Source organism: Gamsiella multidivaricata (genome assembly GCF_025024155.1).
Source record: "Gamsiella multidivaricata strain RSA 2152 chromosome Unknown BC939scaffold_17, whole genome shotgun sequence".
Classification (NCBI taxonomy): domain Eukaryota; kingdom Fungi; phylum Mortierellomycota; class Mortierellomycetes; order Mortierellales; family Mortierellaceae; genus Gamsiella; species Gamsiella multidivaricata.
In genome coordinates this window covers 404567-432449 of record NW_026251725.1, presented here as the reverse complement: position 1 = coordinate 432449, position 27883 = coordinate 404567, and the positions used below count along the sequence as shown (strand labels likewise).

Genomic DNA, 27883 nt, shown 5'->3' with positions numbered 1-27883 from the left:
CCATGCACTGCATTTGTCCCTGCTGCACGGGTAATAACTCACATGGGGTCCTGTCGCGGCCGTGCAGAAGGAGTGCTGTGTACAGTTGTCTCTTGCTTTGATCTGAACCCATCTTCGTCCTCGTCCTCCTTAGTTACTTCAGTTAACAACGATCCAAGCAATGTAGGCGATGCAGACGAAAGTTGTGTGAGGGCAGTCTCGCTTTTCCTGAGTGGTATCTCATCGTCATTGTCCTCATGGGTCACTGGAGTGCCCGAAAGCACCTTCGTAGGGGTGACTTTCACCAGAACAGGATCCTCTCGTTCTTGAGTATTCACAATGTTCTGTTTAGACGTCTGCTCTAGGGTTGGAATAACAGGTGATGTCAAGGTGAGATGTTCGCCAGGATGAAGGTGGCTGTCCCCGGCTTCGAAGGGATTGACCGTGGTGGGAAACAGTGGGGATGGGGACTGAGGGTTCGACGCGTTCGCGCGTGAATGGTATAGGAACCAGGCCAGCAAGACCACCGAAATCGAGACGACTGCAATGATGATTTTGTACTGTCGAAACAACCGGATCGACCGTTGTTCGAGTTCGATTTCGTAGCGAAGGCGGTTCAACTAAAAAGATTTTAGCATAGAAAAAAAAAAAGGATGCGTGCGTTGGCAAAGAATGTTTACAGCGAGAGAAGTGATTGAATGGAACAAAGAAAAAAAAGCAGAACGTACATTGTATCGCGCAGCGTTCATGATTCGTGCACAGACCAGGATTCGTTCTTGAACGTCCCTCAGTTTCCAGTCGACCGTCTCTGCCAAGGTCAAATTAGTCGATGGGGAAGGCCTTAGTGCCAGCTGCACCTCTTGACTATCGGTAGCTCTGATCATCTCCGTCATTCGTTTCTATATTGAGTTGTAATAGTATCCAGGGAAAGTCAGCATCAGCATCTGTGAAACCTTCATCTCAGGAGAGAAAGAAAAATCGTACGCTGATTTTTTTTTCTGTCGCATACCTTAGCGCCTTCGTCCAAATGGTCCAGCCTTTCAAGACAATCTTTGATCTGCCACATGGTATTTTGAATAGCATTGCGCATTGACATTAGCTTTTCTTCCTGTTGAGCGAGTCGAATACCGATCATGTCAAGCAGCAAGTCTGTCTTCCTATTTTTTTTTTTTTTTTTTTTTTTGGATCAAAGGTTACACAGCATTAGCCCAAGAGTGTTTTATAGAGCAGGTATCGTCAAATAAACGCATTGTCTCGTAAACTTACTCCCCGGCATCCTCGCTGTCGTCCCGTTCAAAGTCCATGAACATGACATGGCGCGCCTTATTGATCAACTTGGATTGATAGACAGACGTCGTCTCCTGCTCAGGTTCAGGTTCGGGTTCTAGTCGCCAATAGAACAGTACATGTGCAGATGAGCAAGGGAGTGGGGGGCCATAGAGAAGAGTACAGCATCGTTATTCAAAGACTCACGTCTATGGTCCATAGTAGCAATGGCAATCCAGTTCAAAAACTCGTTCTTCAGTTTCGCAGAAGGCGATTCTAGCCACATCACATTTGTTCTGTCGCCGTTAATGATAGAAAATACTGCCGTGTTCCCTGTAACATACAGTTAAAAAATATGTTGTTATATTATTAGCACGAAATGTCTCCAATGCAATGCAAGGGCTATCTTTTATAGAAGAGATACAACTTGGAACTTACTGTTTTCGTTTGCGATACTCACTGCGGCTGAAGAGTCGAATCGCTCGTACTCTTGGCCCTTGATGATCTCGTTTAGATACAGCTCCAGCCCATAGGTCGCCTGTTTGAATTCCTCACGATACTTTCGCTCCATCTCTCTCCAATATGCATCTTCCATTGCCTGATGTTGCTGTTGCTGGTCAAGACGCTGCTGGTCATTGATGCTCGACCACGATCGTCGTCTACTGTGGTACAACGCCGAACGCTGTGAACCTGGTTGCGACACAGCGCTGTTATACACCATCGCGCCGTTTCTTTCCACGGGGGCACTGCTAGATCGATCCGTAGGTCTGGTAAAAGCCTTGAATATCGGACTATAGCTGCTTCCAGTATTACTCCGTTGATCCATTTGTTCAGGTGTTCGCCTTCCTTGCGGATTCGGTGTTCCGACCGAGCTCTCACTCAGTGTGGTGGCGGCATCTGTCAATGCCATTTGGTCCCATGCGACCGCAGAGTTTTGAATCTTGCTGCCAGGGCCAGAGTCAGATCCCCTGCGTTCAATCTTGGCTGCAACTCCAGCGCTCTCCGGACCCTCGGCCCAGAACAGATTGATCCGTCTCCGTGCGCGCTCTTCCTTCAGAGTCTTGGCCTTGTTCTCGAGTGCTCGATAGGTCACGTAGGCCTCGCGAAAGTATTGTGAGCAGGCCTGTTCCAATGCAGAAGGCAAAATCTTGTATTCGACACGATCCTCAACCACACGGAAGACGTAATGTCCTTGAAATCTTGAGTTTTGGTAAAACTTGAAGAGGAAGGTCTTTGTGTTGATCGTATCTGAGCATTTCGCCACAGGTCGGATGAGAGACGCGTTACTCTGATGGTTCGTAAAGGTTCCGATCGGTCCGGCGAGCAGATGCGCGAATCCAGAATTGACTGTTAATGACGGCGTAATGTGTGTGGTCAGGGGTCCCTGTGGATGCTGAGCCCTGGATGCTGAAAGTGCCGTGAATGCGTTCACAAAATCGGTGGGTAGTGGTTCCAACTCGACAAGGAGCAGATTTGGATCCGGCCTCACATTTCGAGCCTCTTTTAGAGCAGCGGATAAGGCTGGTCCTTGTCTCCAAGCCAACGGTACCTGACCACGGCCCTCTTCGCCCGTAGACCGGCTACGATGACGATGGTGCAAGTGATGCAGAATGCTGTGGTTATGGAGCTGTAAACGACCTGATTTTGACGCTGAAGAATCCTCGTCGTCCGTGGCGACCGGCGCAAAGGTAGCGAACACTCCTGCAGCAGTATGCGACTTTTTCGTGAATCGTTTCTTACGTTTCCCTGATCCCTTAAGTCGGAAACCCTTTGAGGCAGCAGGCTGGTCATCACCCGACAGAAACTCGCCAAGCGCATAAAACGCACTGCGGGACTGGATCGCCTTTGAAGGGCCGATAATGGGACTATGATGTTCAGTGGTCGATGGGATAGTCGAGGCGGGTCCTGCGGAGTGTTGGTTGGAGAGACCTACATTCTTGAACAAGTCCTTAAATCGAGCTGCTGACGATTCCTTGTGGGTCTCATGTCCTTGCTCTGGCCCAGATAGACTCCCCTTGCCATATCCTATGCTACTGATGGGATTATAGTTGGTACTGCCGGAGCCGTTGCGAGGTGGGAGTTGTGGTGGCAGACCAGAGTCGTTTTGGGTCAGTTTCGATCGTAAAGACAGGGATGATTTGCTGCTGCCTGTTGCGGACGGCCCAAGTTTGTAGGCTAGTCCCCCAGTGTTGAACATGATGTCGTGGTCGGGTTCTAAGGAAATAATAGGTTTCTTTGTCAGACCTTTCTGTCCGCTTCATTGCCATGGCCTTTATAGCCTTTGTAGATGTCTCGAATCCACATATTCACATAGTCGTGTCATCCACAATAATGGTTCTATACCTAAGGCAGCCTCAGAGTCACTCTCACCACTGGTGATGAATGCATTTGCTCCGTTAGAATCCCGTGAACTTGACCCTTGTCTGCGTCGGAGTTTTTTGAACCGATTCTTGATACCCTTCTTGGCGGGTTTGCCCACTGTCTGGCTTTTCTTGAGGGTGCCCGATAATGAGGAATGACCAGTGCTCCCTTCCGCGGAGGGTATGGCAGGTGGCACCTTGGGGGAATGTGTAGCGAAGCGGATACTGCTGGGATTACTATTACTGTTGTTGCTGCTGGTGGCTGGCCCATTGAAGGATAAGGAGCGTCCAGGTTGCGTCATGCTCATGTTTGTAAACGGATGAAAGATAGGCCGCATCAGCTCATTATTTGTCTTTGAGACCTTGCTGACGGCGCTGCCATTGCTGCTGTTGTTGCTCCTGGCGATTGCTTCTACGGAAGTTGGGGGGTCTGAACAGTAGTCGCCTGCGACAAGATAGTTCCGGGTTGTAGCATCGTTCACAGGTCCCTCTCCATTGTTGACTAGAGAAAAATGAAAGGCAGGGGAGGGCGAAGGTGAGGCATAGTGTGGGGCATAGCTGGCCCCTGGAATGGATGTGGATGTGGGTGAGCTCAGGAAAGCGCCAGGGATGGTTCTACTAAGGGTGGCGAGGTCTGTTCTAATCGAGTTCGCAGAGAAGGGTCGTGGTGGACGTGTTGCAGATTGTTGGGCTGTGGTCGATACGGGGTCAGTTCCCGAGGGGAAGCTGGTGGGGGCTGGAGCAGGAGCGTCTTCAGGTCGAGACTGCGATAAGAAAGGAGAATGAGAGAGAGAGCGAGCGTGAGGAGGACGTGGAGGAAGCGAAGGAGGGACATCCGAGGAGGTTGAGGCTGTAGCTGTGGAGGATAATGGCTGTGGCTGTGGAGTATTGTTGGGCGTAGTAGAAGTCGTAGTAGTAGTCGTAGTTGTTGTTGCCCTGGATTGATGGAGATCGCCGAAGGAGTTGATCAGCATGTTTGAGCCTGGAGAGGTCGGCATCCGCGGAGGCCAGCTGCTGAAGTGCGCATTATGCATGAGGGTCAGAAGGAGGAGGAGGCGGAAAAGCGATGGGATGAAAGAATGATGCGCTGAAGCTCAAACAGCGATAACCTTATTAGTTTCAGGAACACGGTGACCGCATAGACGCGTTTGCTGACACTGTCGTTCCTTTGTTCTTCCGCTTCTTTCTTTCTTTCAACGCTCGCTGCGAGTGCTATAAAAAAGAAGCGGATATGGGACAACCTATAATGGTTCTATTTGATAATCCATCCAGAAATCCATTTGCCACGTTGAGCATGCAAGTCCATTCCTTCAAGAAATCCATCTAGCCCGTTTAGCCTAAAAACTAAGCCTATGACCTGACTGACACCTTTCCTGTGTTCGCACAGCATCTGCTTCGTGAGGGGACCTGTTTCTTACGCTCCATGATGCCTTCATCTTTAGCAAATGTACAAAAACATCCTATATGAATCTCCTGCAGGGGGTTGTCGAATAAGACTGGAGACCCAGGCCGCCAAGTAGATTATTCCAAAAATAAAATGTGGGACAACCCGGGTTGCCACTGCTATTGACAACCCCTATACTAACTCCAACATTTTTTAAATGTCGATTATGCCAGTAGTCCTTATGGTACCTGGCCCCGGCTCTTTAAGCTAGATCGTCATCTGTCTCTTAAAGGACTCCACAATGTAACTGATTTCCCATTTCGTCATCGCTGAGTCCATCATCGATAAAATCCTGTTTTCCGTCATGAAGAAGGCTTCTCCCGAGGTCGCAAAAGGTTGCATGAGGTGCCAGGTGGAGGAAGGAATGGTTCCCAACCTCTCGCCTCGTTGTTTCGACTTGAAATTCGCAAAAGATACGAGTCTTGTTTTACATGGGATTTGTGCAGGGGTTGCCAAATAGACTATTCCAAAATAAAATGTGGGACCTGAGCTTCACAAACTAAAGCAAAAGGACATCTGGGCCTGAAGCCCAACGCGGGGATCGAACCCGCAACCTTCAGATTAGAAGTCTGATGCTCTACCGATTGAGCTAGCCGGGCGCGAAGAGGTAAGTTTTTAAGCTATACCTGTATCCGTAATTGAATTTCGTTATATCCAAGCAGATAATCCTTTATTTCCATCACCTATTTCCCACCAATGTGATAGATTCGCAGAGTCAATTGACTCGAGAGACAAGTTGTTATAAAAAAAAAAAAAAAACCTATTTCCCACCAATGTACAAACTCAGGCACCGTGCCTTCTCTGGGGCCTGGGGCACGATTTGGCTCTAGCAAACCATAAATGCTGATGGTATTAACAGAGCTGGGTTCAGAGACGAGGCTGTAGTCTATGTATGGGTGTAGTGTGCTGCTTTGTTCGGGCTGGCGGCTGGTTTATTAAATCGTTTTGCTTGGCCCATTCCAGCAGCGGTCTCAGCCACAAGGCACCACACCACAGCTTGTTTCGAACAACGAACGAACATGGAGAACAGACCTCCTTTCTTGCTTCTTTGATATTCCACACAATCAACTGCCAATACCATCGAACCGCTGAGCCAGCACCAACAAAGTTTACAGCAATCAGAACAACGCATGTCTGGAATTTGCCGAAGTCGTCTCGCCGAGGAGCGGAAGCAATGGAGAAAGGACCATCCATTTGTATGTTCATCGCGCCGCTGCACACAGTTTTCAGAGGATAAAGTCGCTATCTTTTTATGCGATCCCATCGAGCGCCTGTGCACATGATAGGTTGTAATATCCACTCGCGGCTATGCAACTGGGTGCAGTGTCAGAAGCATGGAGATAGACTGAACGCAACGGCTTCTTATGAAAGGGCCGTCTTTGTTCATTTGTATTGAAACTAATGTAGTGGGCGCTTTTTTTATTGTATTTTTTTATGTTGTACCGATATATAGGGCTTTTATGCTAGGCCTGAAAAGAAGCCAGATGGTACTCTGGATTTAATGAACTGGCAGGTCGGAATCCCTGGAAAGACCAACGTAAGGACAACGTGGATTACGGATCGGGATGAAGGTTGCTGGAGAGCTGGCGCTGGATATTACTGTGAACGAAATGGCGGCAATTGATGCTCGGTACCGCTTTGTCTTTTCCTCTTCATAGACGCCATGGGAGGGCGGTGTCTACAAGCTAGTGCTCATCTTTCCTGACGGTACGACCCAATCTTTGACTGGGCGCAGTGATACATCGATTCTGGACGATATGATCGTTGAGACTGATCGATGGTATTTTGTCCGATATTGCTGTCATTTTAGATTATCCAAGCAAGCCTCCAAAGTGTAGGCCACTCGGCATGGAATCACCGGCGATAGCTTTGATTTCATCAGAAGATTTTGTTCAAACATGGGGGCAGCGTCGTTTTCTTGTTAAGGTCTATGGGGATTGTATCTAATCTGATTCCTTTATATGAACTGTTTACTAGGCAAGTTTGTTCCGCCACTCTTCCACCCTAACGTATATCCCTCCGGAACTGTGTGTCTTTCGATCTTGAATGAAGAAGAAGGATGGAAGCCCGCCATCACCATCAAGCAGGTGAGCATTCGTGTTTCTATCTTTTTCGACGATGCACGTTTCGCCTTGATCATATGAGCTTGTACTCAGCAAACCGGATTACTCTTTTTTTCTATTACGACAGATTTTGCTTGGAATTCAGGATCTGTTGAATGACCCCAACCCCGAAAGCCCTGCGCAATCAGATGCATATGTCATGTTCAAGTACGTTTGAAGATCTGGCGAAAACAGGACGCAATGCTGTTATTTTCTTCAATGCCGTCCAACAACTCAACTACCCTTTTTTTTTTTTTTTTTTTTTTGTGCGCATTGTACCTTGCCTGCGATAGAAAGGATAAGGTCAGCTACGAAAAGCGCGTGCGGCAGCAAGCAAAGGAGAACGCACCATAAATGGCACAAATCCAGGGCGACAGCAACCGAATCAAACGTTCAAATATTGAGATGCATTTCACTTTCGCATCAGTACTTGAATAAGTGGAACGCTAGTTGGTTGTGTCTCGGTGATAATGAGGAGATAGAAAGAAAGACTCGGAAGTATTAATAGCGAGGCACACAACCACACGGACGCATCAAACACTCATAAACGAGCTAGTATATATTAAAGGCCGTTTTTGTTTTGTTGAGATACTTTTCTTGAATGCATTCATGGCTACCGAAAATGGGCGCAAAGGACTATTCTCAACATATGCTACTTGTATGAGAATGGCACTGGATGTTGATCGCAGTGTGGTATAACATATACTGGCATCCACAGATGACTATTGAACATAGGAACACGTACAGGACAAATGTCCACAGCGGATGCATAGTATGTGTGCGCGAATGTGGATCCCCATTTACGTACAGACACATCAAAGAAGGCCGACGAAACGCGTCGCATCAGTCATTGTCGTCTTCTTTTCTTTCGTCCACCCTTTCTCTTTCTTTTTCTTCCTTTTCTTTTCTTGATCCCTTCAATAGCTAAGACCATTCCTTACTTCTCTTCTTCTTTCTCATCTCCAACCTTCTTCTTGTTCCTCTGCTCCTATTGCTCTTCCAACAGACACACGCACTTGGAGCAAAACAACAGCACCTTCTCGTCTGAAGACGTACTGGTTAGTGAACTCACGTATCCATCTTCTAGTTAACCTCCCAAATGTCATTATCCATCCATTGTATGCGTCTATCCTTTGACATTGATGGTCGGCTATTCTCTTTCTTTGTTCTTTCTGTGCTGGCCATCAATCTGTGTTTCTGAAGGCGTAGAAAATAATTGCACATGTTTGTCCAGCGTCCTGATCGGTTGTCTGGGTTGTTTGATATTCGATCATGGCAGGAGGGGATGACGATCGCTTTTTTTCTTTTTCTTTTTTCTACTCCAAGAATCCGTCTATGTATTGCTTCCTATCCCTCTTGTTTGTCCTCGGTCTTTTGCATCTTGTTCGAAGCACTCTCTTCGCCTCCATCGAGCCGAATACATTGTTTATTTGTCTACTATTTCTGAGCATGAAAGCACGAACTTCTGTGATTTGCCACCAACTGACATCTTTAACAATCCTTCCTGCAGTTCTGATTATGAGTGACTTGAAAGAGCTTCGCGAGTCTACACCGAACCCCATCGGGCCTAGTCCACCAGGGTCACCCATGCCGATGCTGACCTCAAAGACCGAGAAATATCTTCCTATGGCTGACTGTACTGCAACAACGCGCTGTGAAGGCGGCGACCCTCGCGAGCCTTCTAGACGACGTATAGATTCTCAGCCTGCTCATAATGAAGGCCTTTTGAATGATGTGATGTGTAAGTAAAAAAAATAACGGTCCATGGAGCATATTCTGTTGGTATCTCGATATTGACCATCCTATGCTGCATAGACGACCCCCTAGTACATCTCAAAACGCGGCCTGTTGATTTCCAGGCACAGCACTTACACGCGTCTTTCAAACGTTCCTTTTTTATCGATGGTTGTACAACAAACTTTAAACATATGCTAGCGCAACTAGACGTCAACAACGCGTCTGCATCTTCCTCGGGAGTTCAAAATCGAACAAAGTCCCAGGAGACGGTTCGAACCCTGCATGACCATCCATCTCACCGAGTTCACAGTGCGGGTGATATCCAAGAGCTTGAAGAGTGGGTTAGAGCTGATGCGCAGGATCAAGGAGATCAAAAAGGTTCTGAGGTGCAAAAGAGTGGCTGGAATCAGGAGGAGACAGAAGAGCAGGAGCAGTCAGAGCAGAGAACTAAGGGCGAGCCGCAGGCATGTCTCTTCGTCGCCAGGTATGCTACTCGCAACATTTTTTTAATGTTCTCTAATATTCCCCTTGTCAGCTGGACTAATACCTTTCTCTTTTTTCGCCTTTGGCTATTCACCTTATGAAGCTTGGCCGCATCTCGAACGGATGTTCAGCTTGTAGATTCGGTCACGGAGCACTTCAAAAAGTGGGGATCTCTATTGAACGTCAAAGTTATGAGGGACTGGATGCAGCGACCCTACTCATTTGTTCAGTTTGAGGTACGATCGCCAGCCTATTCCTTCGACAACAAGGCAGTTGAATCCGGGTGTTATTTGTGATAAAACGTCATCACCTTACGCTTTTCCTACATGTCTTTGTCCATTTGCCTTTTTAGCATATCGAGGATGCCGAAAAAGCCATGGCTGACGCGCAGAACACGGTCATCGATGGCAGACATATCCGCATCGAGCAAGCACGCGTGAACCGTACCCTTTTTATTCTCAAGTTTGGCCGCGCGACCACTGAGCAGGTATGCAGTTCAAGGGGGCAAAGCGCTGGTGCGATTAACAATGCCCTTCATGATAATGCCAGGACTAACAGTGGCATGTGGATGACGGAACATGTTCTGTAGGACCTCATTGATATGTTGGAGCAGTACGGACCGATCGAGGATGTTTCCATTTTCCATGACTTGGGTCCAGCTCGTAACAGAAGATATGCGTTTGCAAAGTTCGCCTACCGTGATGATGCCATCAGGGCGTACATGGTATGCCTTTAGTCAATGTGAATATGAATGTGATTAGAATGATTGATGTTATTCCTTGCTATTCATTGTTTTCTTGTATAAACAGGCCCTTCGTAACGGTTCAAAGTGGACAGTCGAGTGGGCGCCCAATCTTTCTACCCAGAATCAGGTCGAAAAGGAATCTGTGTTCGTCGGCCAACTGAACCCAGAGTTGACGACCGAGGCTGTCCTGCATGATCGCTTTAAGAGCTATGGTAACATTCAGTACCTTCACTTGGTCAAGCGAAACAAACCTGGGACAAATCGCCTCACTGCGTTTGCATTTATCGAGTTTGATGACGAGCAATCGGCCAAAAGAGCCATCGATAATGAGGTATATTGCTCTTTCTATTATTTTGGCGGTAAAAAAACGACAACAAAAAGGATGTGCATTGGCACTTAAGCTTTTTCTTTATTGTGCTGATATAGAATAACGCAGTGTTTCTGGGAACAACGATCCGCGTCCAGCATCGAGAGGCGAGTGAATATCGACAACAACGTCAGAGTGCTGCTACTCAGGCAGCCCGCAGCCTCAACGTGCCTCATTCAATGGCTGGTCCTCCTCCAATGGGAATATCAGCTCCACCCGTGCATGTCCCAGAATACAACGAGGGGTATCAGCCCTACCGAGCGCCAGGAATGGAAAGACCCATGTATTACACAACATATTACGCCTATCCGGCTCCGGGTATGCCTATGACAGCGCCTGGTTTTGTTTCTCGACCACCATCGGGGCCGATGTTTGTCCAGCCAGGCGGTATCCATCGAAGGACTGTGGCTAATCACGACGGCAATCAGCCGCATTATCAAGGAATGGCAGCCTACGCCGTCCAGACAAGCAACCCTGTAAGTTATGGACGCGCGTTATGGATTGACGAGATTCACTTCTTTTATTCCTTGGCTAGCATATTTACCGCTTGTCTATCGGATGTATTTGACTTTGCCAGGGTACATCCTCTAATCCATATGAATTGATTCAGGAGACAGGACCAGGTATTTGCATCAGCTGTATATTGTTCGCCTAGATTATACCATGCTGTGTCTATATCAGCATGAGAGCTGACCTTCGGTTCACTGACATCATTGATCATCATGCAGGCCAACAAAGATGCGACTATATGGGCTACGTCCATTCGCAAGGGGGAATATGCTATCCATCAGTTGTCCCAGCGCGAGTTTATATGTACGATCAGGGACCAGCAATGGCTGCGGTGGCATCAGTGGGTCCTGCTGCTGCCTCGGTCACTCCTACTGCTGCCTCGGTTCCAGCTACACCTCCAATTGCCCCGATATGGTACACCCCCTCATGGAACCCTGGAAACCCTCCCCGCGTAGGCAGTCAAGAGGCATCGGCCAACTCACAGGCGCACTATGCGATGCCGGTCCAAGGACGACCACCCAACCCGAGTTCCCCCACCACTCAAAACTCGTCTTCTCTTGACTCGCGCAGTCAGGCTCATAGACAAGCTTAACACTGGTATACAGGAGTCTTATTTCACAGTTTGACATGAAAGATCCAGTCGAAGGCGCTGATGTTTGTTCCTTTCTATCCCAGCAACAATCAGCTGCTGCTAGGTCGCTCGAATCGAGAATTCGTTGCTTGGCCTAATGGATGGATGCGTCTGCATCCTCTGTCCACGATAATACTTTTTTTTTTTTTTTTTTTTTTTTTTTGGGCACTACGCACTACGCCTTCCGTGGATCTCATTGCTTATCCTACATAGCCATCAAAGCGCTATGCTTCTGTGACGCTTGATGCCTCTTTGACTTTTTTTTTCTTTCTTCATTTGCTCCTTCTTGGCTTTACTACGTATTAAGGATAGGGTTGATGACGATACTAAGCCGAGCATAGCACATCATGCACAGCTAATAAAAACTAGCACCGAAACGCAGCATATTGCATTCATGGCAAGGTTACTAAAAATGATATAGTACATCCGCTCTATTCAAGTTCAGCTTTATTATGCATTATGCGTTGGCAATGTCCCGACCACGTTTGATGACCAGGTCTCCGTGTTGAATGCCCTCCAGAAGCGAAACACCCTCCTTCTCCAGTAGCTGTTTCCTGACACCTTCTCTTTCCCACAGGATCTGAATGCCATTGCCCTTGCTTTCCTTGATCTTGGGGTTCTCATTCAGCAGCTCGACCATTTTGACAAGGGTCTCGTCGAGCTGGTTCATCTCCTGAGGTGCGCGCAAGCGACGGGGCTGGAGCATGTGCTTCTTATCCGCCAGCTTGGCGGAGTGCAGGTTCAGCTGGTGATCCCGGAGGGAGTTATGAAAAGCAAGGGCATCCTGGTGATGGGAAAATCCTTGGATGGCGATGAGCGGATGCCAGTGGTCTGGACGCACATGCGGTGGGCGGCGAGTCGTATCTGCTATTTGCTTGAGCGATTGTTTCTATATATGCAATTTTTTTTTTCAGGATACCATGAAGATCGAATGAGATGGTGACTAGGTACGCCTGATTTATGCGTATTCAACTCAGTATTCAGTATATCATGTCCTGTTTGATACTTGTTCCTTGATCTACTATGGTAACATGTGCCCTCAGGAAAAAGTGTTCAAAGCTGCTTTGATGTAGGTCCTGTCTTCTTCCTGATCTTCATAGTTCCGACCCCATGCAGCACTAGTGGCGCGGTTGCAGCTTTTGAAATGGGTGCTGAATCCATATTCTCTAACAGTTATTCAGTCGTGCGCAATTGCCCTGCTCTATATGCCATATCGACTAGAGTGCTTGTTGAATCCTGTAGCACCTTTACATCTGAAGCGCCGATTTGATGTATCTGTATTTATGTGCTTAACCGATTCCTCCTAAGCTGCGGCTGTGCATTCCTAATTCCATTGCTGTGCTCCATATTGCTGTCCAGTGTATAGCGTGATCAGCAGGTTCATTACTCCGGTGAGTCAAGTCGTACCTCTACAGAGCTCTTGAGGGAGATCAGGACTTGAGATGTCTGGATGTGACGGAAGAGGTAGACGGCGTGGTTGGGCTTGGCTGCAGCAGACTTGGCTGCTCCTGCTACTGCTGCTACAGACATAGTGTGATGGCGAAGAGCGTGTAGGTGAGTGGTAGAATGCAGTTGTCAGGGATACTTTCCGGAAGGGATATGCGAGTGAACAGTCCGTCTGGACTGCAGATGGTAAACAAAAGGGAATAAGGTTTACTATGGAAAAGGAGCGCCACCAAACAATACATTTTTTTTATCCCACTCCAAAGCGCACCGCAACGAACTATCATCAGTTCCGACTACATCCAAAGCAACCATTAACAGCCATGAGCAAGAGAAAGGCAACAGAAAACCAGGAGCCAGATGACGTGGAGATGGCTAGCCACGAAGAACAGGACGACGATGACTCTGGTTCAGACGGCGATATGGAGGTATGCGATACAACCTACCACCTTCGAAAAAGTACATCACTCAAGGACGCGGACGCGCCACAGTGTCTTGACTTTCGTCTTTGCAAAGACCAAAATGGAGACACCGTTGTTCAGAAAGAGTATATAAATCAGGCGTCAAAACTCAATTGCGTGAATTTTTCGCTTTATTACTCGTTATACTCGTTTTATCGCTCTAGGATATCATCAATGTTGATTTCGAGTTCTTTGATCCTAAAGAGATCGATTTCCACGCTGTCAAGAACCTACTTGGCCAGCACTTTGCCAGCGATTCTATCCTCTTTGGTCTCTCAGAACTCGCAGACCTAATCGTCTCCCAGCCCAATGTCGGAACGACCATCAAGGTCAACGGCATAGAATCCGATCCATACTCCCTCCTCACGGTCCTCAACATGAACCAGCATCTATACAACATCCACAAGATTTCCAGCACTTCATCGCAAACATCAACAACAGCAGCAGCAGCTTCATCATCAGCATCCTCATCGTCATCACCAGTAACATCGAAACCAAGTCAGGTTATGACCCAGATCCGGGACTATGTGTTTACAAAGTCAAAGCAGAACGAAAAGCTGCACGCCAAGCTGAAAGACCTTCTCAGCGCTGGATCTAAGAAGGAGGTTGGACTGGTTTTGAGTGAGCGGTTCATCAACATGCCAGTCGAGACAGCACCACCAATGTGGCGTATGTTACTAGAGGAGGTCAAGTGGGCTGTCGATGAGGTATATGACGGCCTTGCACTGAATGTGTTCTCATACGTGGCAGTACCGACAGTACGTTCAGGACCTAATTTAATCGCGGATCAAATTCATTTGTCGTCAATAGGGCCTCCCTTTTAACTTTGAATACTATTTGCTCCTGTGCCCGACCTACCACGAGGTTGCACCGAAGATTGATCTCGAGGAAGACGCTCCCAAGCCCACAAAGAAGAAAACCAAGATGGTATGCTGAATCGATCTGAATTGATTTGGAACAATGTTATGATCGATAATTTGCAACAATACTATGCTTGATGAAAGCAATCACAGCTCTTTCTAACTACTCCATGGGATTGTCATGATGTATCTAGGCTGATCCAGCAACGTTCTTTTTCCACCCTGAAGAGGAGATGCTCCAGCAATACGCCGAGTTTACACAGGATTTTAAGTTGACGACCCCAACAACTGCTGCGGAATCCAACAACACGTTCGAGGACTATGGCATTGCCCCAGCGCGCCGCATGATGCTGATCCACAAGGATAAGATCCCAGAAGTCGTCCAGCTCATGGTTAACAACTCGCAGTGGTAGTACACATGTAGCATCTCAATCTCGATAACAACTACAATACATAATAGACATCAACTGCATCTGCAAACCCACACTATCTTTCTTTCTTCATGATAATATACAATTCAAGACGACGAGGGCTTAGGGAAATCCAACGGTCGCTGTCTGGCCAGCTTCCTCTGCTTAGCTCTTTGTGATTTCGATAAAATGACCGGTACCAACGAAATCTTGACGGGCGCCTCATCCAACGGAGGTGGTGATACTGGCGGCGGACTGTACGTATCTTCCACAGGCTCCGGACTAGGCGATCTTTTCTTTGGCACGATAGAACCTGCACGATCAGGCTTCTCAGGCGTCGGACTTCTAGCGCGTGGTGGCGGCGGTGACACATAACGGCTTTTGGAGGAAATCCGCCAGCGCTCGTCCGAACGGTATGATTCACGGTATGAATCTAGACGATATGTCTCCGAGCGGTACGGCTCCAGCCGATACGGGTCTGACCTGTACGAGTCTGACCTGTACGAGTCTCGCCTTTCCCGGTCGTGATAACTGGAGCTCGAAGGTCGAGAAGGTATGGGGTGTACCTGGCGAGGCGCCGGCCTTTGTGGTAGCGGATGTGATCGCCGCGCCATTCTGGACTCGTTGGTCCTCGCCTCATAGCGATCCTCACGTAGCCGTGCCACACGATGGTCGAGCTCCTCATCCACTGGAGAACCGACTCGTGCAGGTGATCCTGGATCCGTCTTTACACCATCTACAACTGTTTCTCTTGGAGGTGATATTCGGTCCTCTCGCTCCAAATCACCTCTCGCCATGTCATTGTCTTCCTGATCTAACAGTTCCCTCCTCTTTTCTGCAGGTGCAGCCGCCAGATGAGCCTTCAAGTCCTCGTCGTTCGAGGATCCCAGATCCATAGATAACCTAATAAAAATTACAAAATGTGCATATACAGCTGTTAGTTTTAGCGATACCATGCGGATCTTTACCAGGTCCAACAAGGTCCGAAAGAGTTTACCGATTGCCATCCCTATCATCGACGCGCTGTTCCGGTACATCAGTCTCCATGTCTGACCCAGCTTGCTCTTCAGTGACCTTCGGCCGACTCTCAAGTTCCATGCTCCCCATTCGATTATCGAGTTCATGCACACTAGTAGCATGTGCGGAGGTGTCTACAGACTTCAATTGGGTATCTACCGATGCCGACGCCGGTCTATTCGAGAATTTAAGGCAGTACGGGGTTAGAAGATAACATGCATATAATAACTTGTGAAATTGAAAATACGTCCACGAGATTGTGCTGACTTACGGTGTCGAGAGTTTGTTCTTTAGAAGCAGATTGTGGATTAGTCGTCCTAGGTCCTGACCCAGTTCTTCCCCGTGTCGGCGGATTACTGCGTAACCGGGGAGTTGAAGTTGACATGTAATCTCATCGTAAGAGACGCAGGACCTTTCAATGGTACGAGGATTTTTTTAAAAAAAAGAAAAAAAAAAAAGGAAGTGTTAGCAAGCAAGGTATGAATACTTAAACTGCGCATCGTTTCTTCTGGCGAGGAAGAAACTTACCTTGCAACCCATTCGACCTTCATTTTTTGTCTATATTTCGATCTATCAAAGAATGTCCTCATAGGCAGCCATGTTATCCCGGAAGCCATCCTAGCAATCGCGCAAAACTGTCTCACATCCTTGAATGTGTAGATGAGATAGATGATGCTAGTGGTCTATGAAATAAGAATAAGATGAATCGATAGAGAATCATATTAATGATGGCCGTAATAGAATTTGATGGAACAATGATGGTAATGGTAATTCCTGTGTATCTGCCTCGAATACTCACGTTATATGCCTCCTGCAGTTTCTTGTGGTACGTTGGATGCGTTGGCCACATATTCTAATGGATGGAGTTGTCAGTCAGTCGACGGTTAGGCTAATACAACAAGCAGTAAGCCTGATAATTGTCCCCTATTGCCTTACATCTTTTTGTGCCTCCAGGAGTTCGCTTTCCGTGCGGCATCGCATGAGGAAGTATCGATCACTGGCATCTTGCTTTTCCTGCTGTTGTTCTTGTTGCCATTCGCATTTTCTTTCATCCTGCAGCTGATGTTCCTGTGCCTGTCCTTGCTGTCCTTGGCATTGTAATTGCGATATATCTTCCTGCTGCGATTCCTGTTTTACAGCCATCAGGGGCTGTTCCGGTTCCAATGGTTCCTGTACTAGCTGCGGCGTCTGTCGAAAAGGCTGCGGCGGCGTGTGTGTCGAGTCTGATGCATCCGGCTCCTGGTCCACGTCCATTTTCACAGTCGCGTCCGGGCTTTCTTCCGGCTTCACTTTCCTCAGCTGTTCTTCTATCTTCACGTTGTTGAGGCTGGGCGAGGATGGTATAGGAGCTGCGACAGTGGAGGCGGAGGTCGAGGGAGGAGCGGTGGTGGAATAAACTGTTGTAGAAGGAGCCATAGCAAGAGAGGCAGCTGAAGAAGGAGTGGCAGGAGAAGAAGAGTCCATGGGGTATGCAGGCAAGTCCAGTGCATGCGAAGCAGTCGTGTCTACCTCCACATCCATGTCCATATTCGCGTCCGAATCAACAGTCGCTGCGACCGCGTGACCCGATTCCAGGCGAATATTGCCCCTCTTTGCTGTGTCGCTGCTAATGCTGCCGCCATCAGCGTTGTTGCCATCGTTGTTGCCACTGCTTGCCTGGCTCCTGGTTTTAGATGCACTTCTTGATGAAGGTCTTGAGGAAGACCTCGATGTGTCCCCAATTGTTGGCTTGCTTGTTGACCTGTTTCTTGTCTCACTTTTTAAAGGACTCGACGGTCTACTGCTAGATCCTCCTCCTGTCCTATTGCTTGACCGTTGTCCTCGCTCTGTCGACCTAGATCGCGACCGTGAATTCGATCCCTTTGACCTCCTTGGCCTGTAACAGTCATCTTCAAGCCTGCGAGTCTCGTCCCTTGAGCGGGACCGACTTGATACACGTCCTTTAGGGGAACGTTTCGGTGAACGCCCTCTTGACCAACTTCCCGACCCACTCTTCGAGTTCTTCCTAGAATGACTGTGTGGAAACTGGAGTGAAGTCGATCGAGACCTGCTGCGACGTGATGAAGGCCAGTAGCTATCGTATTTTTGGCGTGGCAATGGTATATTGGAGGAGGTGGAGCTGGCCGAAGACTTGTCTCTCCATGGCCTTCTAGTTCCCTGACGATCGATAACTGCAGGAGACCTGCCACGGACCGGCGAATCGCTCGATGTCTGACGAGTTGGTGACCATGACCCATCATTCCTAGAGCTGGTCCTCCCTGTTGACGCTGTCATTGCCATGATCGCGTTCCTGAGGTCATGATTCGCAACAGAGCTAATGGTATTGGAACTGCCAACTCGTAGAGTCTCGGTTCGCATGTCCTTTGCCATGGTCTTTTCGACGTATTCAAAATCATCCAGAAGATTGTTCGTGTATCTCTTGGTGCTATTTGTATCGATAGCGCCCTTCTGAAGATCCTTTGCAGGCTGAATCGAGCCCATACTTCCTGCAATGTCTTTCCTGAGATCATCCTTCGGTTGGATACGGCCAGTCATACCCATGGTTTCGCTTCGAAGGCCCCAATTCTGACCTTGGCCACGCTCATATCGCTCCGGCACATGTCCTTGGCTCGACTCAAAGGTAAGCCTGCTTTGCCTATTGTTGCTATCCTTGCTAGAGTCGACTGTCGAGACTGCACTGGCGTTCATTACCGTTGTACTAGTTGTAGTGACGCTTGTGGTCAAGGCTGCGGTATTCCTGTCAGTGGTGGTCTGAAGAAGTTCCTCCTGCAACAGGTCATCGTCGTCTGACCATGCAAGGATATCGATAGCACTCCTATCACCCATCAATACCGCGTTGGTTTATATGGCCTCGGGCCCAGTTGAACTCCTTATCCTTTGTCTGGACTGTGGTGGTGCCTGTTGTTGTTTTTGGCACTAGTGTATCTTTTCTCTCAGCAGCTGCGTATCCAAAAGATTTGTCCGTGCATTTGTCCTGGTATCCACTGGTGTCCGTCGCGTATCGAAAGGTGTATCTTCTCGTATTCAAGGCCAAATTGGAGAAGGAGCGCAAGTGCAACTGCGAGTGGAAGGTGTGTGAGGATGGAGGTAGTTGTAAGAGCTCGAGTGAGTGTGAGTGTGAGTGTGGGGAGATAGAAAACACTTGTTCCTCCTCACTCAAATAAAATCTATTCAACGCCACTTCTGGTGATCGGATCAAAAAAAAAGTTGTGTTCGCTCACTCATCTGTACTTGTACCCTCATTCATTCTTTTGGCATCCTTTCCTTCTTTAACCTTTTTATCTCAGCATTAACAACGTCTGCAACCGACGACTGACCTGGGAGCAAGAGGAAACCATCGAATCAAGCACTGTCCCATCATCATTCATTAACCAAAACAGGGAAGCCCGTTCAGCGAGTCAACCAATCTGGCACTTGACATATAACAGTCATCGATAATACCGGATCAGACTCAAGACATAATATGTTGTCCTATCCTTCCTTTGCACCGCTACTGGACACTGCTGGGGCCATCACGGCTGTCTTGGACCAGACACGAGATATCACCACTCCGCCAGAAGAGAATGAGACCGCGCCAATGCCTGCTGGCAATACTAGTACCAACAACGCGAACCCGTTCAAGGATCGACCCAATTTCCTCGACGCACCCATCAATACCACACTGGTCCCAATTCTCAACAAACACAATAGTCTTGACAAAGCAGCCCTGCTTGAGGCTGCATTTAAACTAAAGCTCATATCCATCCAGGTACAAATTCTTTAGCAAAGGAAACTTTACCAGCAAAAAGCAATTAGCAGGACACATTTGTCGTGATCTGTCAGTCCAATCGGAAGATGCTAATGCAGTTCTTTGCAAATACATTTACGATCGGGTGCCAAAAACACATAGGATGACCTCGCAACTAGCATGATCGAACTCAAAGACGCGACGTTCAGATGCCTGGACCTGCTGTTGCGCTGTTCGGAATTAGAGCTGATCGACCCCTTCACCCCCCTCAACTATATCGAGGAAGTATTGGATTTTCAAACTGTCGAATATAGCGAACATATCTACGATTATCTAGAGTCGCGCGTCAAACGTCTCACTGTGGTAAGGACCGAGATCATGTCTAATGCTACAGCTGCTTTCTCTCACCCCATGTCACGAAGCTAATTTGTTTTGCAATGTAACTGTTTCTGTAGAACATGGTTGCTGGACGAGGAAAAGGTCTCACATTACTCAGACTTTGCAACGAACTACTGCGACGTCTCTCAAAAGCAAAGAACACGGTCTACTGCGGAAGGATTTTGATGCTACTATCAAGTGTCTTCCCTCTAACGGAACGCTCGGGAGTCAACTTGCGAGGCGATTTCAACACCGAGAACGTGACTCTGATCGAAGGCGATGACGTGACAGTAGTGCCAGACTTCACTGTATCGCCGCCTGAATCTCAAAAAGATACCGAGAGCAGTGTTCCAGGTGGTGAAAGCATGGATGTCGACAAAGGTATGTCAATCTGTACTTTGTCAATTTATACATTTTTCCAAGGCATCTACTGATCTCGATGTTCATCGCACAGATCCGCCAAAGGGACAGGACAATGAACAGGCAAAGAAATCGCGGGCCTTTTACACAGAGTTCTGGGGCTTACAGGCGTTCTTTTGCAACCCCCCGACCTTGATCAGCTCGCCAGACAACTTAACGAAACTTCAAAGAGGCATTGAGCACACTTTGGAGAGGTTTGCTGCAGTCGAGGAAAGCGAGCAAAAGATGCGCGGACAAAGAGCAGTGTCAGAATCTTCAGAAGGGAAGCCTACAGATGCGACGAGTGGGGCGAGCGAGTCATCAACTTCTCAGGTTATGGATCAGACCGCCAAGTCTTCCGGTTCGGTCACTACAAAGAGAAAGCAGACTCAGAACACGGAAACGATCCCGGAGACAACGACGTACTTCCCGAAATTCCTAACGAGTCCTAAGTTGCTGCAACTCGAGGTAGGGCAGACAGAAGGGCGCACCAAACAGTATACCATCAAAAGGACAAACTGCTTACATTGCTTTCTATTCAACTTATCTTTAGATTGCGGATCCATATTTCAGGAAGCATATCCTTGTTCAGTTTCTCATCATCATTCAATACCTTGAAAGCCACACTGCAGCCGCCAAGGAAGCTTTTGCCAAGATTTCTACCCCCAATAAGTCATTTCAGCCACAGTGGATCATGGAAGAGAAGGATCAGGAGTGGGCTGCGTCGATCAAAACCAAGATATCTAAGGAGCTGAAAGCAATTGGATCGGATAATGGCGACAAGGATCTTTTGAGTACCGTCAATGCTGTTTTGAGCCATGAGTCAAGCTGGGTAAGCTGCCATTGCTCTCAGACATACAAGTTTTTTTTTTTTTTTTTTTTTTTGGGGGGGGGGGGGGGGGGTATTAAGCAGGCTTACACGAAACTCACACTGATTTTCATCAACTCTGCCACTGCAGCTTCAATGGAAAGCTGAGAGCTGCCATTCTTTCGAGAAGCCACCTTTGACCAAAGCAGATGTGGAGGAAACGCGGCGCAAGCGACAAAAGCTCTCAGCAGCACTAGCACCGCTCAAGCAAAAGATGGGCTGCTACACTCTGACTGAGCTGTGGAGGGAAGTGGAGGAGCAGACGGACGAGGACACTGGGTTCGGAAGCAATCGGCCCCCTCGTACTGTGGATGAATATCTGTCTGGACTCCCCTTTGCGGTCAGGAGAGCACAGGCAATGCGACTACGTGAAGGAAAACCCGCATTCACGGAGCAGGAAACAAAGAGCCTGGAGCAGGCTCGGTTATGGAGAGGACTTCGACTCGGCGCCCGGCAGTACTTGCACCTTTACGGAAAATCTATAACTGATCCCAACTACACAGTGGCCACCTTGACGGCGGATGTGAAGAAGGATGAGGAGTGGGAGGAGGAGATCAAAGAGAATGGTGGCAAAGTGCCATCGCCTAAGATTCCTGAGGCAACTTCTGCTGTTCATGCAACCACAGGGACATCCCAGTCCAAATCAACGTCAGAAACATCCAGCCAATCTGAGGACAAAGATCAAAGTGAATTCAGTATGAAGAGGAGCGATAGCGACGTTGATATGAAGGAGACGGACGTGCAAACCGAGGCTGGCGGCATTGTGTTGGATGATGCGGACGAAGACAACTTGGCAAACGAGGAGCAAACGAGAGAAGTCCCGCCGTCAACGGCAACCGTGACAGAAGATGATGGCTCTGTCAGGGATAATACAACAGAGATGGACACACCCATGGGCGAGGGCTCAGCTGAAACGGACGAGAAGACTACAGTAGCGGCAGAGATGGCCGAGCCCATTGTTATATCGCTCACCAAGAAGGGTTCAGCAGAATAAAAATATCACGTGCATAGTTGTAGCTCTTTACTTTTTTTGCCACTACTTTTTGACATCGCCCAGGTTACATGCTCGCTCCACCCATCGGTCGTTACAGCCATGTCCTCCATTGAAAAGGTACGAAGCACGCGTCGGAATGCATAAGTTCAAGTTCTGTGTCGGAGCTCTTGTTTGATTCTGCTTCTCAGCGTTACTAGAGGCTACCGATTCAAACTGACAAGGATAATATTTGTTCGTGCATTATTCCTTAGCTATTGATCCGAGGAATACGGTCCTTTGAGTCTGATTCTGGAGAGGCAGCGACCATTACATTTTTCTCACCTCTCACCCTTATCACTGGACACAACGGGTCAGGAAAGACTACGATCATTGAATGCCTTAAGTATGCCACGACTGGCGATTTACCCCCTGGCAGCAAAGGTGGAGCCTTTGTGAACGACCCAAAGGTACAGAGGATTGAGGTATTCAGCAAGTCCTTATCTTCAACATGCAGGACTAAGCAATATAGCAACCGATTGACTGTAGATGTCGGACAGCCCAAGCGTTAAGGCGCAAGTTCGGCTCCGGTTCAAAAACGTCAACAACCAGACCATGAGCATCATTCGATCCTTGTCCCTTACGGTCAACAAGAAAACGTATACGCAAAAGACACTTGAGAACGTATTAGCTGCAATGGACCCGCAGACAGGAGAGCTCGTCACTATCAGTGCCAAATGCGCGGAATTAGACGCCGATGTTCCAAACCATCTCGGCGTATCACGGGCGATCCTGGATAACGTCATTTTCTGCCATCAAGAGGACTCCAACTGGCCGCTGTCCGAACCGAGTATTTTGAAAAAGAAGTTTGACGACATTTTTGCTTCCACAAAGTACGTATTTTTTTTTAAAAAAAAATTGCCTTTATTATTTGTCGCTCTAAGCGCGCTAATCCAATGGTCTTTTTCCTAAACCATTATTGATGTTGCCAGATACACGAATGTGCTGGATTCTATAAAAAACATCAGGAAGGAGAAGACGCAGGATCTCAAGGTCATGCATACTAGTTTGGAGTTTATCCGACGGAATAAGGAAAAGGCGGAAAAGGCAAGCGCGTGGAACAGGAGAATTGAAGGTGTCATCTTGGCGCTACGGGCGCTAATGTTTTCCATTTTATCGCCTGATTATAGGTTCGGGAATCGCTGGATAGAAATATTGAGAACGCTGGGAACAGCCAACAGAGGATCGAACAGCTGGAGCTCGACATTGACAAATGTGTGGACGAGGTCAGCCGACTCATGGGAAAGACGCGGGAGATCCAGGCGATCGAAGCAACGTTGAGCGCTCTCACACATGAACATAGGGCGGCATTGGCGAATATCCGGGAGCTGGAAGGAACATTTATGCTTTATTTGGAGGACGATTCAGAGTTGCAGGAGATGCTCTTCAAGCACGATCTCAGTCAGAAGACTGCCGGTCAGGAAAAAGCGAGGCAGGAGCAACTGAAACAAAGGGCTGCAAGCGCAATCGCTAACCTGCAGATGTCCGTGAACAGCAATCAACAGAGCATTGGTCAACTCAAGGCATCTTTAGATGCGAACAAGAAGAAACAGGCCGACCGAGATCACTTGATCAGCGAACTTGCCAATCTTTACTCGTTCGAAGGATTCGATTCATTGCCATTGACGGGTTCAGAGATCTCGAGGTTCGTCAACAAGCTGGATATTCATGTACAGCAGAAGGTACGGGAGGTTGAGAGCCTCAAAAGTGAGAGCATGGCTAAGGAGCAGGAACTTCGATCGCAACTGTCAGACATCAAGGCCAAGACAGAAATGTTTTCGTCGCTTAAATCGAGGACCCACTCAGCCATTTCGTCTGCCAGAGGGAAACTGCGACAGCAGAACCTGGAGCTCTCAAGGTATCAATCTGCTGAGGAGGACATTGCATCAACTGAAAAGCTTTTGGCTGACCAGGTATGTTGCAAATCATCAATCTATATCCATTGCTGTATGATCTTAAATAGCGGTGCGGTTTTCTTGCGATACCTACAACATCTCGTCCACTCTTATACCTGCGTCTTAGGAGACTGCACTTGCCGCTCTCAAATCCAGCGATCCTGGACTGGATTCATTGGAATCGCAGAAGCGTGCTAAAGCCGCCGATGTCGAGGCGTTTGAGAACGAGCTGTCCAAACTGAGCGAAATGAGCGCAGCGCATGTCAAGAACGCAGGATCTCGAGCAAGAATGACACTACTGAAAAGCAAGCATACTCAACGGACTGAGCAGATCCAGGCCATGTATGTATCACTGTTGCATGAAGATTTTTCTAGGCTAAGGTACCAAAGGTTACAACCGCGAGTGCTAATGCTCCTCGTCTTTATTGTTTAGCATGAGAGAGAATCACGACAGCCTCTTGTCAATCTTGACAGAGGTTCCAACCCCGGAGACGCTTGAGGACTGTCTGCTGCCGACTCTAAAGGAGAAGGAGGTCGCCATCCAGACATCCAAGGAGACTCTTGAGGAATTCAGGCGAGAGCAATCGAGCTATGGTATTCGTACGGATGGTATAATAGCACAACTGCAAAAGCATGAAGCGACCGTTTCAGGTACTATATCATGCTTTTGGACGCGAGCAGATGCATGCATTTGTTCTTTGTGTAACCTGATCGAGTACTTCGAATTGTAGATTGCGAGCGCAAGATTGCAGCAGAATGCGGGGCTGAGGCGCTTCCGGAGCTATTGGCAACCAAAGAGGAAGCCGCTACAGAGCTGCGCGAGTAAGTAGAGATACCTCTCGATCAAAGCTGGCAAAATCAAATGAGGTCCTTGTCTCTCCTTCCAACCGCACCTGAATATTTTAAACGACGCAATCGATAGGCAGGCGCAGGATATGAAGACCATGAGTGCCATGTACGGACGTTTTGTTATCATGGCGGAAAAGAAACACGCGTGCCCACTCTGCTCACGAGGTTTTGATGCGACTCTTGAGGCTCAATTCATGGCTAAGGTATAAAATGTGAGCCATCACAGGGTCCTTGATAAAGTAAAGGCGGTTTAACAATGCTCAATAACCCCCTTTGCCTCTTACCTACATGTAATATTGTAATATAATAGCTTCGGCGATTGATGGAGAAGGCAGAAAACGACGATGAGCGCGAGTTGGTTGCCTTGGAAGCAAGTCTAAATACACTTCGGTCTTTGAAGTCGGTGTGGGATACCGCGGAGCGCCTGAAATCGACAGAAATACCTATTCTCAAGAAGGATCTGGCGGACCTAGAAGAAAAAAAAGCGGCTGCGATGACTATGCTTGAATCTGTAAGGAATAATATGGGCTGATACGTACAATAATAGCTTACTCAAAGTGGGAATGGAAGGCAATGACACGAAATCTTTTGTATCCATAGGCCGACATCGAAGTCACGACATTGACGACCGAGATGGATGACTTGCGACGACTTGCAGCTGTGGCCAAGAATGCGATGGAATTATGCAAGGAGAACAGCAGAGACGGTGCTATGATCAGGGAACTCGAAACCGAACTTCTTTGTGCTGGGTCAACCCATTCTACGGAGGAGCTGCAGGCCGAGTACAATGCCGTCAAGCAAAAAGTACAGTCTTCTCGACAGGATTTAAATCATCTGCAGCAGCAAATTGCTCAGACAACTACAGAGATTCAGCGAAAGGAGCAAGTCGTTCGATCGCTGAGGGAAAAGCATAGCCAGCTCCTGAATCAACGCCAACGCCAGGCACAAATCAGCGAACAGATCGCAGAAACCGAGTCGACTATCCAGGATCTCACAGCGGAGCTAGAACAGCACGAGGACGAGAACCGGAATATCTTGCCAGAATTAAACAGATTGAACGAACAATTGCGGCAGACAGCAGCAGAGGGACAAGCCAAGGAAATTAGCGCACAGCAAATCATTTCAGGGCTTCAAGGGAACCTGGGAAAAGTGCAGATGTACAATAAGGATCTCGAGCGGTAAGGCACCTCCCGCATTTCTACTGACAATGACTGGTATTCGCAGTCAATCCAATCTAATACAGCGCCAATACGGTGTTTTCATTGCCATAATAGAATGGATACTAAGGCCGCCATGATGGACCTCTCAAATATGGAGGCCACCACTGATACTTACATTGAGGAGATTCAGCAGCATATCAATGAAGTCCAGGCAGCAGAAAATGAGATGCAAGCTCTTCAAGAGCGGTTAGCAGAGTTCAAGAATCTGCAGCGCAACATCGATGACAACTTGCGCTATCGACGATACAAGGCTAAGGCGCAGGAGCTAGAGGCCAAGATTGCAGAGACAGCATCCAAGAAAGATGGCGAGGCTCAAGAGACATATTCGCGTCAACTGAACCGTCTCAGCAAACGCCAATCCGAGCTCACTGCGGAGAAGGCTGGTCTGAAGGGTGAGCTTCGGCAGTTGCAGGATCAAAAGCGGCAGTACGAAGAGGAGCTAAGCGGAGAATACAAGGACGTTGTGCAGAAATACCACGACAGTCTGATTGCGTACAAGGTATTTCCTTGGTTATACGGTTAGGAAATGGATTCGTTTCTACGGAATGTCGACTGTCATTTAACATTAATACAATTTGATATGCAATGGATAGACAACCGAGTTGGCAATGCAGGACCTAGAAAAGTATACCAAAGCTCTGCAAAGTGCTATTGTCGAATATCACTCGATGAAGATGGAGGAGATCAACAAGACTATCAAGGAGCTTTGGACCAATACCTATCGTGGCACAGGTAAGTGAAAATATTCCTGGCAGTCGTTATACGGGCGGTTGTTGTATAGTGACTATTTTCTGACGATGGCACTCACGCGTAATGGTCTGTAATCCCAAGATATCGACACGATTGAGATCCGATCGGACCAAGAGGGCCTACGAGCGAACCAGACTTACAACTACAGGGTAGTGATGATTCAGCGTGGTCGTGTGATGGACATGCGTGGCCGATGTAGTGCAGGACAGAAGGTTCTGGCATCGATCATCATACGATTGGCGTTGGCAGAATCGTTCTCGCTCAACTGCGGCATCCTGGCGCTCGATGAGCCCACGACGAACCTGGACGAGGCAAATATTGCACAACTGGCGCAGAGTCTCAAGATGTGAGTGTTGTTGTGCGTAACGAACTTCCTGTTGTTGCCTAATCTGGGGCTGACCTTAAACGATTGTTTCTGACTCCATGTTCTGTAAGGATCATTGAAAAGCACCGAGAACAAAGCAACTTTCAGCTGATCGTCATCACGCATGACGAGGACTTTTTAAAGATGCTGAGTCTGTCAGATTATGTTGACTACTACTACCGGGTCAAGAAGAACTCTGAGTTAGTGTTGCTGGCAGTGTTTTGTGTCCACGTTCAATGCAATAGCGTACGCATTCGGCTGCTTCTGAAGCACTAACATCTGCATTTATCTTTCCCCTAAATGAAATAGACAATACAGCACCATTGACAGGCTCGCTGTTGCGGGTGCATAAGAATCCAAGTGGCCTCTGCACTCCTGCATTATCGTTGCATAGCCGCCGTCTCTGTTACACGAAACTCAGAATAAAACGACCGTGAATTACTCGCAGCAATTTCCAATGTTCTTTTATCATGGGTTATTGACTTCTCGACAATATAACCCCACTAAGAATTCCATCTCAACTCAAACATGCGTATAAGTGGCCACCGTCCCTTCATATCCCAAAAACGCCGCCTAAATAGTCATAAA

The 27883-nt window shown here is 47.9% G+C and overlaps 8 protein-coding genes and 1 non-coding gene across 9 annotated transcripts; 5 read left to right on the top strand and 4 right to left on the bottom strand.

Annotated features, from left to right (window-relative positions):
* Positions 1-38: 38 nt before the first annotated feature.
* BC939DRAFT_501210 (uncharacterized protein) lies at positions 39-4639 on the bottom strand (the record flags this gene model as incomplete). Its single annotated transcript, XM_051560138.1, has 7 exons — positions 39-599; positions 708-878; positions 989-1136; positions 1246-1363; positions 1453-1578; positions 1684-3459; positions 3589-4639. The coding sequence occupies 7 exons, from the start codon at positions 4637-4639 to the stop codon at positions 39-41; spliced, it is 3951 nt and encodes a 1316-aa protein (XP_051414522.1).
* A 936-nt stretch (positions 4640-5575) lies between these two features.
* BC939DRAFT_t66 lies at positions 5576-5648 on the bottom strand. Its single transcript has one exon. It is a non-coding gene; the product is annotated as a tRNA-Arg (tRNA).
* A 387-nt stretch (positions 5649-6035) lies between these two features.
* BC939DRAFT_444937 (putative ubiquitin--protein ligase hus5) lies at positions 6036-7738 on the top strand. Its single transcript, XM_051554753.1, has 7 exons — positions 6036-6245; positions 6503-6586; positions 6708-6756; positions 6860-6883; positions 7027-7136; positions 7240-7319; positions 7445-7738. The coding sequence occupies exons 1-7, from the start codon at positions 6180-6182 to the stop codon at positions 7503-7505; spliced, it is 474 nt and encodes a 157-aa protein (XP_051414521.1). The 5' UTR covers positions 6036-6179; the 3' UTR covers positions 7506-7738.
* A 931-nt stretch (positions 7739-8669) lies between these two features.
* On the top strand, positions 8670-11760 carry BC939DRAFT_527141 (uncharacterized protein; the record flags this gene model as incomplete). The annotated part of the gene is made up of 9 exons (XM_051561401.1): positions 8670-8892; positions 9087-9372; positions 9475-9607; positions 9724-9858; positions 9961-10095; positions 10181-10447; positions 10543-10959; positions 11061-11106; positions 11212-11760. The coding sequence occupies 9 exons, from the start codon at positions 8670-8672 to the stop codon at positions 11583-11585; spliced, it is 2016 nt and encodes a 671-aa protein (XP_051414520.1). The 3' UTR covers positions 11586-11760.
* A 288-nt stretch (positions 11761-12048) lies between these two features.
* Positions 12049-13276, bottom strand: BC939DRAFT_444932 (uncharacterized protein). The gene is made up of 2 exons (XM_051554752.1): positions 13032-13276; positions 12049-12513 (listed from the first exon to the last, which is right to left on the bottom strand). Exons 1-2 carry the CDS (start codon positions 13152-13154, stop codon positions 12082-12084), a joined length of 555 nt encoding a protein of 184 aa, XP_051414519.1. The 5' UTR covers positions 13155-13276; the 3' UTR covers positions 12049-12081.
* A 114-nt stretch (positions 13277-13390) lies between these two features.
* BC939DRAFT_394733 (CDK regulator) lies at positions 13391-14801 on the top strand (the record flags this gene model as incomplete). Its single annotated transcript, XM_051552179.1, has 5 exons — positions 13391-13495; positions 13693-13896; positions 14044-14235; positions 14339-14455; positions 14583-14801. 5 exons carry the CDS (start codon positions 13391-13393, stop codon positions 14799-14801), a joined length of 837 nt encoding a protein of 278 aa, XP_051414518.1.
* Positions 14802-14853: 52 nt separating this feature from the next.
* On the bottom strand, positions 14854-19014 carry BC939DRAFT_86679 (uncharacterized protein). The gene is made up of 6 exons (XM_051561960.1): positions 16752-19014; positions 16615-16668; positions 16344-16498; positions 16087-16227; positions 15796-15990; positions 14854-15701 (listed from the first exon to the last, which is right to left on the bottom strand). Exons 1-6 carry the CDS (start codon positions 18639-18641, stop codon positions 14906-14908), a joined length of 3231 nt encoding a protein of 1076 aa, XP_051414517.1. The 5' UTR covers positions 18642-19014; the 3' UTR covers positions 14854-14905.
* BC939DRAFT_444927 (THO complex subunit 1 transcription elongation factor-domain-containing protein) lies at positions 18984-22205 on the top strand. The gene is made up of 6 exons (XM_051554751.1): positions 18984-19563; positions 19705-19905; positions 19998-20301; positions 20375-20787; positions 20873-21151; positions 21279-22205. The coding sequence occupies exons 1-6, from the start codon at positions 19279-19281 to the stop codon at positions 22179-22181; spliced, it is 2385 nt and encodes a 794-aa protein (XP_051414516.1). The 5' UTR covers positions 18984-19278; the 3' UTR covers positions 22182-22205.
* A 45-nt stretch (positions 22206-22250) lies between these two features.
* BC939DRAFT_444925 (AAA domain-containing protein) lies at positions 22251-27848 on the top strand. Its single transcript, XM_051554750.1, has 16 exons — positions 22251-22298; positions 22433-22627; positions 22707-23050; positions 23150-23264; positions 23348-24130; positions 24240-24454; positions 24546-24763; positions 24844-24934; positions 25035-25164; positions 25272-25472; positions 25562-26139; positions 26236-26680; positions 26775-26913; positions 27013-27277; positions 27367-27495; positions 27605-27848. Exons 1-16 carry the CDS (start codon positions 22281-22283, stop codon positions 27645-27647), a joined length of 3909 nt encoding a protein of 1302 aa, XP_051414515.1. The 5' UTR covers positions 22251-22280; the 3' UTR covers positions 27648-27848.
* Positions 27849-27883: the final 35 nt, after the last annotated feature.

Coding starts and splice junctions, on each gene's coding strand:
- BC939DRAFT_444925 (XM_051554750.1), top strand. Junction 24,131..24,239: donor AAAAGCTTTTGGCTGACCAG/GTATGTTGCAAA, acceptor CCTGCGTCTTAG/GAGACTGCACTTGCCGCTCT. Junction 25,473..25,561: donor CGATGACTATGCTTGAATCT/GTAAGGAATAAT, acceptor TTGTATCCATAG/GCCGACATCGAAGTCACGAC.
- BC939DRAFT_444927 (XM_051554751.1), top strand. CDS start 19,279: ATGTTGTCCTATCCTTCCTTTGCACCGCTACTGGACACTGCTGGGGCC. Junction 20,788..20,872: donor CTAAGTTGCTGCAACTCGAG/GTAGGGCAGACA, acceptor ACTTATCTTTAG/ATTGCGGATCCATATTTCAG. Junction 21,152..21,278: donor TGAGCCATGAGTCAAGCTGG/GTAAGCTGCCAT, acceptor CTGCCACTGCAG/CTTCAATGGAAAGCTGAGAG.
- BC939DRAFT_86679 (XM_051561960.1), bottom strand. CDS start 18,641: ATGGGTGATAGGAGTGCTATCGATATCCTTGCATGGTCAGACGACGAT. Junction 16,228..16,343: donor AAGGTCGAATGGGTTGCAAG/GTAAGTTTCTTC, acceptor TACCATTGAAAG/GTCCTGCGTCTCTTACGATG. Junction 15,991..16,086: donor AAGAACAAACTCTCGACACC/GTAAGTCAGCAC, acceptor ATTCTCGAATAG/ACCGGCGTCGGCATCGGTAG.
- BC939DRAFT_444932 (XM_051554752.1), bottom strand. CDS start 13,154: ATGTCTGTAGCAGCAGTAGCAGGAGCAGCCAAGTCTGCTGCAGCCAAG. Junction 12,514..13,031: donor CCCTCAAGAGCTCTGTAGAG/GTACGACTTGAC, acceptor TTGCATATATAG/AAACAATCGCTCAAGCAAAT.
- BC939DRAFT_444937 (XM_051554753.1), top strand. CDS start 6,180: ATGTCTGGAATTTGCCGAAGTCGTCTCGCCGAGGAGCGGAAGCAATGG. Junction 7,137..7,239: donor CCGCCATCACCATCAAGCAG/GTGAGCATTCGT, acceptor CTATTACGACAG/ATTTTGCTTGGAATTCAGGA. Junction 7,320..7,444: donor GATGCATATGTCATGTTCAA/GTACGTTTGAAG, acceptor TGCCTGCGATAG/AAAGGATAAGGTCAGCTACG.